Source organism: Amia ocellicauda, chromosome 10, assembly GCF_036373705.1.
Source record: "Amia ocellicauda isolate fAmiCal2 chromosome 10, fAmiCal2.hap1, whole genome shotgun sequence".
In the NCBI taxonomy this organism is placed as follows: Eukaryota; Metazoa; Chordata; class Actinopteri; order Amiiformes; family Amiidae; genus Amia; species Amia ocellicauda.
The window spans coordinates 9,603,088-9,616,375 of record NC_089859.1 but is presented as its reverse complement, the minus strand read 5'-3'; the positions used below and the strand labels follow the sequence as shown (position 1 = coordinate 9,616,375).

The window sequence follows — 13,288 nt, the reverse complement described above, 5'->3', positions numbered from 1 at the left end:
TCATTCCTCCTCCTCCAAACACGGCGAGTTGAGTTGATGCCAAAGAGCTTGATTTCGGTCTCATCTGACCACAACACTTTCACCCAGTTCTCCTCTGAATCATTCAGATGTTCATTGGCAAACTTCAGACGGGCCTGTACATGTGCTTTCTTGAGCAGGGGGACCTTGCGGGCGCTGCAGGATTTCAGTCCTTCACGGCGTAGTGTGTTACCAATTGTTTTCTTGGTGACTATGGTCCCAGCTGCCTTGAGATCATTAACAAGATCCTCCCGTGTAGTTCTGGGCTGATTCCTCACCGTTCTCATGATCATTGAAACTCCACGAGGTGAGATCTTGCATGGAGCCCCAGACGGAGGGAGACTGACAGTTATTTTGTGTTTCTTCCATTTGCGAATAATCGCACCAACTGTTGTCACCTTCTCACCAAGCTGCTTGGCGATGGTCTTGTAGCCCATTCCAGCCTTGTGTAGGTCTACAATCTTGTCCCTGACATCCTTGGACAGCTCTTTGGTCTTGGCCATGGTGGAGAGTTTGGAATCTGATTGATTGATTGCTTCTGTGGACAGGTGTCTTTTATACAGGTAACGAGCTGAGATTAGGAGCAGTCCCTTTAAGAGAGTGCTCCTAATCTCAGCTCGTTACCTGTATAAAAGACACCTGGGAGCCAGAAATCTTGCTGATTGATAGGGGATCAAATACTTATTTCCCTCATTAACATGCAAATCAACTTTTGTGAAATGCATTTTGCTGGATTTTTTTGTTGTTATTCTGTCTCTCACTGTTAAAATACACCTACCATTAAAATTATAGACTGATAATTTCTTTGTCAGTGGGCAAACGTACAAAATCAACAGGGGATCAAGTACTTTTTTCCCTCACTGTATGTTTAAATTCTATTTTATAACTTGTTATGCATTAGTGCTACTACACTCAACTGAAGCAAAGTTATATTTAGTCTCAATAGCTTAAAGCTCTGTTTATCAAATCCATCTTGTTGTGTCCTAATTGTTGAGTTAACTTTAAGCTGTTATGAATTTCTTATTAATCTGCTGTACATAATTTTATTTGGTCCATATCCAATACATATTAATACATATACTAATTCTGATTCTGGGCATTCTCTTTATAGTGCACTTTAGTAGTTACAGTACTAATTTGAGGTAAATACAGTTTGTACTACTTAGATTACCAGATTAAGATTTGTTTACTTCATGAACCAAGGCATAGTTAATTGACTCTCATGAATGGATGAGTAATTGTTATCTATACGTGGAATCATCTGATTTCTGATTTCGATCAGACAGTACATTATTGAGCATTTTGTCTTCCTATGTTCCCAAGTTACATAGTTTTTATTGTTATAGTAGTATGATGTAGTGATCATAAAATGCAACACATCTACTGCTACAGCTTGGCAAAGCCTGACTGAGCTGAGAGCCAGACTCCTTGGATCACTTTCAAAACTGTGCCCCTCAGGTCATTTTTAAAGGTGACCGCTTTGGTTAGACAAACAGTGAGGTAAGAGGTATCCTTTTAATGATGCTGCAAACAGACGTTCCCACTCCCTTCATCGGCTGTGCAGAGTGTGAGTGACGTCAGAGACTTAATTTGGTTTTCTGTGTTCCTCGTGAAGTCGTTACTATAGCAACACACAGTGCTGTTTATAATACAGTGTCAGGGTTTTTACCACAACGGCTTTCTGATACAGTACATCATCATATCGTGCTATAAACAATATATACAAGGTTTCCTAAAGGCCATCAGAATAAATGAATGTGCTTGCATTTTAAATATAGCAGTAAGAACAAATAACAGCATGTTACATTTTTAAGGCATCCCAGTAGAAACCTAACATAGTGATGATGTCCATTGTGAACAAAGGCCATGGAGATATAGCTGTGGTGGCTATGGAGACATGTGCTCTTTAATTGGGATTGTCACAGTGCCCAATTTCAGAGAACAGACACTGTTTTGTGAAAGTAACAGTGTTGCAATTCATGTGTTGGCTCTTCACATGGGATTCCCTGAAGGACTAATTCCCTGCTTCCTGGCATCAAAAGCATAGAAGATTCAGAACTGCTGGAGCAGTGTGCATGTGCATTCCTGTTTAATACACCCTCCCCCCCTTCACCAGAGAGAAGTATTGGCAAAATGACTGGTGAATTTCAAGGCTACGTGCTTACACATTGCTGTATTATTACAATGATCTAGTGGTAGTGTAGGCCTAGACGTTTTATTTTTAACAACAATACAACTACTTCTGTTGCTCCTACTACTTCATTTGAACTGTATATGTCAAGGAAATTAAAACAAATATAGTGGTATAAGCAATGAAGATCCATCTGAGCATTTTGGCTGTGAGGGACATACTGGTGCACTGCAGCAGACCTCAGCAAAGATCCTCTGGCATCTTATTTTTAAATTATGTTTTCACTCCTGACATTTAAAAGGTATTCATGTATGCCAAAAATAATATTCACAAACTGCCTGTTACTTGGCGCATTCAGTGCCAGTCTCCTGAGATTGTGGTATTGCTGCTTCTCTGCATGATGGAGCCATTAATAACTGGTAGGAGTTCTAATCGAATTCATGTAGCAATGGAAATGTGGTTTGTGGTTCTGCGTCCCCACCCTTCCACGTGACAGGAAGCTGAGGTGCTTTTTTCTCAGTGCTTGCTGATAGTCGGTGCTGAAACCCCGAAGACTGATTTTTCTATTTCACCATCCAAGCTAGTGAAATAAACATGGAGTTTACATACAGGTTCCTTATTCTTCAGAATGCAGCAGGGTCCTTCCTCTTCCTTGTTTTCCTTGTTGCTGTAGAAACCAAGCTCGGGCACACTCTGCCCTCTCTTTAATCCTCTGCCTTGAGCTTCAGGACTCTCAAGGGCTAAGAAAGTGCTTTGGGATAGGAGCCCATCGTAACAAATCTGTTTCCAAAGGTGTACCTTATGCAAACCATGGTGTGTTTTGAGTGGTTCAAGGCCATCTAGTGACCTGGATCCAGGGCTTAATTTAAGGATTTAAAAGCCAATTGTCATGTTTCTGCAGCGTGGATCCCTCTGAGATTGACCATACGCAGCCATTCTACATTTGTATGCACTGCTTAAAAGACATACAACCAGTTCAGAGAGGAGAGGTATCTGGGGTTTAATTCCTTAGTCGGCAACGCCACTCCATCAAAAACTTACACTGTGGAATTTGCAGTTGCAATCTGCAGTTGTGTTTTTAAAGCCAAGAGCCATGTAAGTGGATAATGTTTTGTGGATCACAGTACCAGAAAAGTGCTGTAAATTGTAAGATATGTTCTAAAATGTGTTAAACCAAAAAGGGGGAATGCTTAATTTTGATTAAAATATACATCAACAATTACATGCTTGAAATGGCTCTCTCTTTTTTTGTTTAACCAAAATATCACGTGGCCGATAATTATAGATACAGGTTGAAAAATATATGTTCTAGTCTTCTGCATAACTGTCAACAGGAAGTTTACTTCTACAGGAACTACAGCCGTGTACATCAATTAATAAGCTTCTATTTTTAAATACATTATAGTGAAACATTTAGTTGCAGGATGAAAACATCTTTAAAAAACTGAAAGCAAAATCAAATGCTGGGATTGTATTCTATTATTTCAGAAGCATTGCAGAATAGAATGAACTATGATTTTATTTCACATCTACAACACTGTGCATTATATACAATCTAAAAATATTTGACTTAATAAATTATAAACAAACTGCACTGTATTTAAACACATGCCTCAACATACCAAAGCACAGATAATTAAATGATTTGTTGTGACATTACAACTTTCATTGGTAGTGCATATCACATATAAATAGACCACCTATGGTAGTAAATACTTCAATAGTACGTTGTAAAATACTTCAAGGCATTCAGATTTGAATACATTTCACATTTCTTTATTTTTTAAATTTTTTTCTTTGTTTAGGTGAAAGTGTTACATTTTCAAAATTTGCACATCCATATATTTTTTTGAATTCATTATTTGTATTCATTTTACTTATTTGGTACATGGTTTTAAAAGAGAGTTTATATAATCAGATGTCCATGCAGAGTTAATTGTGTTTATCTAGTTTCTTGTGATTAAGATCCCAGTAGGCATTTTGGATGGAAACTCATCACTGCTACAGTCATACGGGGCACAAGAGATATGTCTGGAATGCTGGTGTGATCTGGAATCTTGCATTCCAGGTATGAAACCACATGTAGAGCTCCTTTTGTTCTGGCATCACAAGTTTCACCCTGTGTATATAATAAAGACTCCACTGAAGTGGCTACACACTTGAGACATACAGGGCTGTCACCGACTGCCTCGCACGCTGCACTGTATTCTCTTTTCTGATTAAGGAGGATCTGCAGCCTTATGAAGCACATGCTGCCTCTAATGAAAAGACAGCATTCATGAAGTGCTGACTGGTACAAAGCAGCTGGGAGAGCTCTTGTTTTTCTAAAAAACCCATCAAGACAAGAATAGACCAACAGATTAGATTTGGTGTGCTCTGGTATTGATTTTATTTAGATAAGTAATTTCAGCAGTAATAATAAATAAGATAACTTTCCATTTGTATGGAAACTTTGTTGTTGTATTATGTATTGTTTACATATAAGAGTTCCTAACATATAGAGACAATAGCGGGTGCACATACAGTGTCAGTTATAACAGTATTTGATGTATTGTAGCATCTTTCATGTGATTAATGTGATGTTCTCTCACCTACTGCATCTCACATACAATACGGACTATCGCTGGAGCCCCTAGAACAGGAAGTGTGAAAGTCTCCCTTCTGCTTTTGTCAGATCACTTTCTTCTGTTATTGTCACTACACCTGCAAATATCTACATTTCTGGTGAAACACTGGGTTTGAAAAAGATTACATTCAAGTGAGCAAACCCAAGGAACATGACATGTTTAGTCACAGCAGCAGAGCACTAAAGACACTGAGTTACGAGGAGCATTGATGGCACTTAAAAAGTCTGAATGCTGAGGAATAATGTTGGCATTTTTGTAATGGGTTCAGTGATTGCTTTTTTTTTCATAATGTTTATGGATATTTGTTAAAAGACAGGATGAGATATTTTGAATTGTAGCAAAATGCAATGTCTGGTTCCTTCCTGGGTGGTGCATCGGTTAAGAGCATTCAGCCAGAGTGCAAGGTGTGGTCTTTGGGCTGGACGAGTTGGTCTTCAATTCTGGCTTTGGCTGGGAGTTTCTGGGGGGGGCGCAGTACAAAATTGTCTGAGTGCTGCTCGGTGCTGATATGGGTGGAAGTCAGCTGGCGAAAGTTTGGTTCACCACACACAAGTGCATCCTTTGGCTGCTCAGACTCCTGCATGTTCATGATATTATCCTTCCCATCTGCATCATATCCTGCCATTGGTGGAATAGTTGGGCCTGCAGTGCAAGAAAAAGCAGGTGATAGAGAAATAGAGACCAATACCAAAAAGCATCTCAAAAACAGATAGTGGTCACTAATCAAATTGAGTTAAAAGTGAGCTCAGAAAAAAAGCCAGTACATTTCTCACAGAAGAATGTGACGTCATCTGTGTTAATTTAATTGTTGTCTAGAATACCTAAGCATGTAATTTTGCCAAGAGATAACACATCGACTTAGATAATAGGGGGGGTCATATAGTAAAGGCTTATATTGCTAATGATTTTTGTATTTTTTATTTTTTATTTTTTCTTGTTTCACTTAAAGCTATTTGTGGTTACATTTCAGCAACAAAAAAAGACCTTACAGAACTTACAGGGACTACTGTGAAACTAGCCTCTGCACATGATATCTCTGTGGTAAACTTTTCTCTAATAACTGGTGAAGACTTCCTCAAAAATGCTTCACAGAGCACATTCAGCATGAAATATAATTTGAAGGTAGCATTTTAGAGCTAGAGATGAATACTGAGGACATTGTAATCTTGTTGCTCGGTCTATTTTTTTGATCAACATCCTGAAGATTCTAGATGCATGTGTTCTCAGAGCAGACACAAAACACTGTCCTAGCTTTAAAATATGTTCGCAAGTTCTGTAAATAGTTTGTTACATGGGGAATTAACTTTAGAGTTTAGTCATTCTCATCAGTATCTATTTTTGGGGAGTGAATGAAGGATTCAGTGAAAGTGCAGTAGCATAAATGCTCACTTAATCTTCATCATGGCATTATGTTTGTCAAGCGTGACTAAATTGTATTAATTCATGAACAGCATTAATCCTGGACTGGAAAGGTCTCATTGATTCAGCTTCCAGTTACACTGAATAAACATATAAAAGCAACATGCAACAATTTCACAGATTTTACGGAGTAAATACATTCATTAGGACCTAATCCATGGATTTCAAGCCTTTGTGAGGGCACGTGCAGTTGGCATGCAGGAATGTCCACCAGAGCTACAGTCAGGCCAAGACCCTGATGAAGAGAATGAGTCACAGATGATCTTCCCTGAGACGGTTTCTGACAGTTTGTGCAGAAATACTTTGGTTGTGCAAACCCACAGTTTCATCAGCTGTCCGGGTGGCTGGTCTCAGATGATCCCGCAGGTGAAGAAGCCAGATGTAGAGGTCCCGGGCTGGTGTGGTTACACGTGATCTGCGATTGTGAGGCCGGTTGGACGTACTGCCAAATTCTCTAACACGATGTTGGTGTCGGCTTATGGTAGAGAATTTAACATTCAATTTTCTGGCAACAGTCAGCATTGCCAGTTGCACGCTCCCTCAGATCATTCACTTCAGCTCATGAAACATGAGACCAACACTTTACATGTTGCATTTATATTTGTGTTCAGTATAGTCTCTTTCCTCAGTATGGTGTGGTTTCTTTGTGTTGAATAGGTTATGTTGTAATTGTACTGTTTACATAAAAAATACATAAAGCATCAAATACATCAAATACATCTAATACATTAAACCCATCAGGGATCTGTACATCTAGTGTATTTTTTTTTTCAAAACTATAGTATAATAGTACTGGAAACACTGCAGAATTATTCTGCATTCTATGGTTGGCTTTTCTTTTTGTTCATGACATACTTATCATGTCATTTTAATGTCCATTGATTTGAATCAGTAATTATTCCTGTAATTAGACATAATCCTGTGTTAGACATATAGACACTCTCTGTGTGTGTGTATAAGCAACAATGAACCACTGGATCAGACATTACTGCATTTGTAAGGTGAGAAAGAATAAAGGACCTGAAAACAAATTTGATTTTAAACATGTAATAATTTGAATACATAAATAAATAAATACATATGACTAGTCTTGGGCCAACTACTCGGTTTCCCGATCAAGTCCAGAGTTGACACAGACAAAGGGTTAGGCAAAAACAAACTTGTTATCCATAAGTTGGAGATCAATGGGAGGTCATCGTCCAGTCCGGGGTAAATCACAAATCAGGTTATCTAGCTCCTTTCTTTTTCCATCCTCTCTGTTCAAACACTCCTTCGGCCTCCTGCATGTCCTCTCAGGTGCCATGCATGGAACTTCTGGGTGCTTGTGCTTCAAATAGTCACAATATGTATTTACCCACCCCCTACCTCTCTATGGCACCGACTGGCACTCCTTGTCTTCTGTCCTGCCAGCCCTGCCCTGTGCCACGTGTACTCCAGCCTGGGAGCTACTAAGAGCCCTGGAGCTGTGGGTGCTGTGCTCCATGTCCTGCTGGCCTCTCCTATGGTGTATTGAGTTTGCGGTAGAAAGCCCCACAGCTGTAGACCTTTCTCCAACCCTGCTCGACATGCACCTAAAGGGAGGATAGACTGTGGTGGTACTGCCGGCAGCCGGCACACTTATACTTTAGCACATTGCCCACCCACTCTTGGTTGGTGTTGGCCTTTACAAAGCCGGCGTCCAGGTCATGTGCACTGCTGTTCTACACCAGCTCAACTCTGCTGACCGAGGTGCTGGCATCGCTGAGCCAAGTCTAATCCACTGCAGGGCCACAGCGTGGGCTCTGCTGCTCAGTGTACTTAGAGCAGAGGTGGGCACTGGCTCTGGATCCTGGGTCCTCATTCCCCACAGGACTCTGGGAGCTGTCCTCTATGTGGTCAGATTCCTCTAAGTATTTATTAATATGCACATTATCCACTATAATGTGCTTCTCTGGCTCTCCTCTCTCACTGACCAGCACCAGCCTGCTCCTCAATCACCTGTGGGTTGAGGTGAAGTGGGCTGCTTCTCATGAGGTCCTAGATATACGGATGCTGGGGGCTGGCTTGCCATAAAGAGAAACAGAAAACTTGATTATAGGGAAATGTTAATATAATATTCCATGGAAAGAGTTGGGCCAGGCTTGTCATTGTATATGTACCTTTTGAATGAAATTTCACTGGATTCCCCAATATGAATCAAAGTTGATATACTCCCACTTTATGTTGTTTTTTGTTTGAAAGATTTATCTCTTTAAATCAGTTTTGTTTTACTCTTCAAGTAACTTAACTATAAAACATCACATCAGCGATTGGAAGGTTTTCTGTTTAATTTGCAAGCAATGCTTTTCTTACAAGGGCAGTGTGAGTAGTTTGCAGTATCATTTGGGAGCACAACACCCGTTTGCTTTAGCGATTATAATTTAGTTTGCTGATTTATAATTTTTTTTTTTTTTTTTTTTTTTTACACAGTTACATGCCCATTACCCATTTATGCAACACAAAACAGTTGCTAATTGCCATAATTGCCACTTCCTTATGCCAATACAACACGACTGTTATGGGTACAATGCAACTTGACGCAGCTACACATTCTTTCAGATCACTGCTCACTTTGCCTGGAGCAGGTGTCCGTGTGCTTTTATTTCTCCCATTACTTGTCAAATTCACTGTCCCGTCACAGTTTTTCCACACAATTGTAAGCACAACTAAACTATTCATATTGCCTACTGATTATTAATGTTAGATATATATTTTCATCCAGCTGCACGGTGAAACTTTTTTTTCTGTTGTAGGCATATGTAATTTTGAAAGCAAACCTAAATGGTCAAATTGACCTTGCCCTTCTGCTGTGTGAAAGCCAATCAAAATTATATTTTTTACCAACTGGTAAAATGTGTGTGACTTACATTTGAATGGTGCAAGGGAGTTGCATGAATGAAGCATATTGACGGATTAATATCAATATTAATGAGCTACCAGAAGTAGGCTGTGTGCTCCTGAAAACTTCCTATTTTATATTATTCTATACTGCTTCTTCTGTATATTTTGAGAAGTAATGTTTTCACTTTGACTGGGATATCAGTGCTCCAAAAGTCAGTTGCAAAGTCAGTTACAAACTGACTGTAAAGGATGTTGTCACCTCTTAAAAAACCCTGTGGTTCATTAAAGGGACAAATTAGGCCGCATATGGTTTAAAAGAGGGTAAAGTACATCTCTAAACTGCCAAAGTGATAAGTTGAGAATCTGAACTAAAACAATTTTTTGCAGTTGTGATATTGTCCTCTAAAAGTTTCAGATAACTTTCCCAAAAGATCTGGAAGCCAGCTTTGCAGTAACCACTATAATCACTCCCACTAGACTCCACTACAAGTCAACACCCCGGGCAGACAAACCCAGTGATTCTCCCTATTCTTTCTGCACAGTTGCACTTAATTACTAACCTTGAAATTGCCTGCTGTTCAGCCTACATGTGTATCTTAATGGCACACCTCCCTAGCTAACTCATGTCACAGCAATAACTACAGCTTCCAAAGTTCCTGGACTCCTCTATATTCACATAGAAGTTTGCCCATCCAACATAAGCTAAGTTACCTTTAATGTGTTTGTGGCATATACTGCTTAGTACACCCTATCCCTGCACTACCAGTTTTCAGCATCATTGTGGTTTGCACAATTACAAATACAGTCATTGGTGTTGCTAAGCCTCATTAATGGCATAGTAACAATAATTTATGGGAAAGAAACACATCCAGTGGAACTCAAAAGAAGGTGGTAATGTAGTACATTAAAGAAAACATTAATATTAATTTAATCTCAGCCCTCAAATAGATAGTCAACTCAGGCAAGCTTTATGACTGAGACGGTTAAGTTCTATAAAGCTTTACCATGGAGAAGATGTTCCTCATTTTGTTTCTTTTTGTAGATGTGTTTTAATTAATTTATTAACTTTTTTTGTCTTTTTTATAGGAAAAGCCAAAAATCATCGAGCCTCTAGATTATGAAAATGTCATCCTCCAAAGGAAGACACAGATCCATAGTGACCCTCACAGAGACCTTCTGCTGTGTCCCATGGACGATGTCTCGGTATGTTCTTGCATTTTCCTGTGTGCACTGTTTTTAGAATGAACACAGGACCCCAAAAAGCTCAAACGGGATGTATCAATGTATACAGTACAGATTTTGCTGCAAATCTGATGTGAAGGCACATTGCATTTTGTAGTACTGACTGTTTCTTTACTGATTTTAACAATTTCTATGACTGATAATAAGATAATTATACGCATTTTAAATTATACTTCTAATTGTAGTTCTGAATGCATAAGGCAGACATTACATACAGCTATCTCTCTTGTTTAGGAATCAACTATTCCTCGTCAGAGGAGAACTGTATGTTCCTCGGTGCCCCAGAATGCAGAGAAGGAAGCCAGAAGCTTGTTTGCCAAAGAGGTAGGTTTTTTAACAGTGATATTTGCTGCACGTGTGTATTAATAGCAATGGTTTTAGTTTAAAAAGTAGAGGTTCACAAATTCTCCTATCTTTGATATATTTTGAGATCAACTTTCCCTGACCGTGTCTGGTGTGGTGTTAAGTGCTTGGACACAGTATTTTTCCTTCTGAACAAGCAAATGTCTGGGTCTGGAATCATTCCTTACCTTAAAAAAGTTTAATACTCTGGTCATCAGCTGTGTTTAAGGGAGTCCCATCTAATCCTTCTTGTGAATGGTATGAGCAGTATGGACACTCCCCAGCTATGAATGAGCCTGGTCTGTGAGCTGGATCTGTTCTGCATGGTGATGGAATTCAGTACTTTATGGCAGAGTGAAAAATGTTGATGCCTGTGCTTCCTGAAGGGAACTTGCTAAAGCACACTGATCTTATAGGGCCACAGGGAGCGTGGAAAATGAGCAGTTCATTTTGAAGCCTGGCAGGGAGACAGCCCTGTGGAGGCCTATCCAGCTGATTGGTTGATTAGAGATTTTGACTGCTGTGTCAATCGGAGAGCATTCGGGGGTCATTACTCCCTCTAACTTACAAGCTGGTCACAGTGATGGGTTAGTCCTCATTTGGAGTGAACAGAGAAAGAAAATGTGTCAAATTATTTTGAAAATACATTTCTCCAAGCAGAAACAGAGCACAGGAAAGCGCACTTGACCTGTTATTTAAATTATTTGTGATTATATATGGTTTCTTTGTGTTATTTAATCAAGATTATAATATCTAGCTGTTTAATGCAAGTATTTTTCATATTTCACTTGCTTTCTTTCAAAAGCATGATTTTTAGGATCTATTTAATGTGCAGGGTGTCACTATTTCTCCTCTCTTTTGCACTTAATGCCAATTTGCTTCTTGGGAGGTACTTTTACTGGAATCACAAGTTTCTAAGGAGAGCAATAACAAAATCCCACAGAATTCACAGCGCATTCAACCAAAAATGTAAAGTTACTGTAAAGTGCTAATCAAATATAGTGTAGTAGCTATCAGTGCTTAGTTTTGTATAACTTCTTGTAATTTTGAGGCTGTCTATAATGTAGTTAATAGAGACTTGTTTGATTTACAGTGTATAAAGATGTACAACATGGACTGGCACACTGTCAACTACAAATATGAAGCTTACTCAGGAGATTTCAGAATGCTTCCCTGGTAAGTCATTAGTTTGTTAAATGTATTGAGCCTGAGACATTAACTTGTCCTGTTTGTCTTAAATCAACCTCAAATTGTTATTTCCTCCTAGCAAAGGCCTCAAGACCGAAAAGCTGCCAACCCATGTTTTTGAAATTGATGAAGATTTAAAAGATGAGGTAGGTAGATGTTAAATCCTATGTGCTTTAGAGTTGCCAAAGTATTATATATTGAGAAGTCTCTTCTGTGTATAAAGTTCTGTTTGAAATTTTGACATGTAAGAAACAAGCTTCTTTAGTCCAGTACATGGTCCATCTTCGTAAATTTATGCTGAATAAAATACATTGTATGAATAAATATTAAATGTTCATGTATATATTCTTACTTACATATGGATTCAATATAAACTCGCTATAAAATAATGTTACTTCAAAGATTATTGCATTTTAATTACCTATGCTTATTTTAAAGGGTTAACTGTTCAACAGAACTTCTAATTTAGTTTTATTTAGATATAAGCATTTTCACAATAAAAGTCATTTGTTGCTTAAAGCATCTTTTATTAATAGTACCTTAACTAGGAGTAATTTCCAGCTTCATGTGTGTTCTCCGAGTGGCAAATTGTAAATGACAAAGCATTGAAACCCCAGAGAAATTAGCAAGGCTTATGGTGCAGCAAAACACCACCATGTGTGCTATCCATACTCCAGCAAGCGCTGACATACACTGCTGTAAACTGGCTCCATAATGCTGTGGATGGATTGAAAGACCCATCAAGGAGCTTTTATCCATTATTGGCAAATGTTCCCCAGTTTCCCAAGTGAAGAGTTTGGTCCCTAGTGTCTTATATAGAAAGGATACGTCTGCTGCAGCCTAACATGAGGTTAAGGTCATGAATTGCATAGCAGTGCTTTCTTTTCCCTCTGTGCTGTATGACTGGAGATGTCCCTCGGTTCATCTGAAGGGGGATATAGATGCATTCACGAGGACGGAGGCAAAGAGCAGATTCAGTCTTTGGATCCACTTGTTGCTCAATTGTTAATTTCGCTGTTACTGCTTTCGGAACCTTTCTGTCATTCTCCCTTTTCATGGCTCTAGTTTCCTCTCTCATCTTCATGGAAAATTCCCTCCAACCACGACACGTTTACGGCGCTGCTGCTCTGAGTCTGGAAATGCCCATTCCCACAGCTGCAGAAAGTCTTGTAAAACGGTGCAGAGTGGGATGCTGCAGTCTGAACACTGAACTGTTAGCTGAAACTTGATCGCCACAGTTAAAAATAGCTTGACTTGACTTCTCTGTAGGATAAATTTAAATTTAGAAATAAAATGCTGCATTATAGCAGGAAGATATTCTATGGGATATCTAGGAATGAGTAAAAATTAAATATCAATTTCCAAATACTTAAAGATAATATGTCATGTTTGGATTACTTTCCAGAAAACCTTCAGTACATTATTATAATAAAACCTATTGTATTATTCCCAGATGAGACCA

At 38.9% G+C, this 13,288-nt stretch overlaps 1 protein-coding gene across 4 annotated transcripts in view; it reads left to right on the top strand.

Annotated features, from left to right (window-relative positions):
• dock11 (dedicator of cytokinesis 11) overlaps nucleotides 1-13,288 on the top strand; it is an 81,191-nt gene that overhangs the window by 3,234 nt on the left and 64,669 nt on the right. For all 4 annotated transcript variants that reach the window (XM_066714926.1, XM_066714925.1, XM_066714929.1 and 1 more), the window contains exons 2-5: nucleotides 10,141-10,257; nucleotides 10,531-10,620; nucleotides 11,732-11,814; nucleotides 11,906-11,972. In XM_066714926.1, coding sequence (XP_066571023.1) covers nucleotides 10,141-10,257; nucleotides 10,531-10,620; nucleotides 11,732-11,814; nucleotides 11,906-11,972 — 357 coding nt within the window. The remainder of the gene's footprint in view (nucleotides 1-10,140; nucleotides 10,258-10,530; nucleotides 10,621-11,731; nucleotides 11,815-11,905; nucleotides 11,973-13,288) is intronic.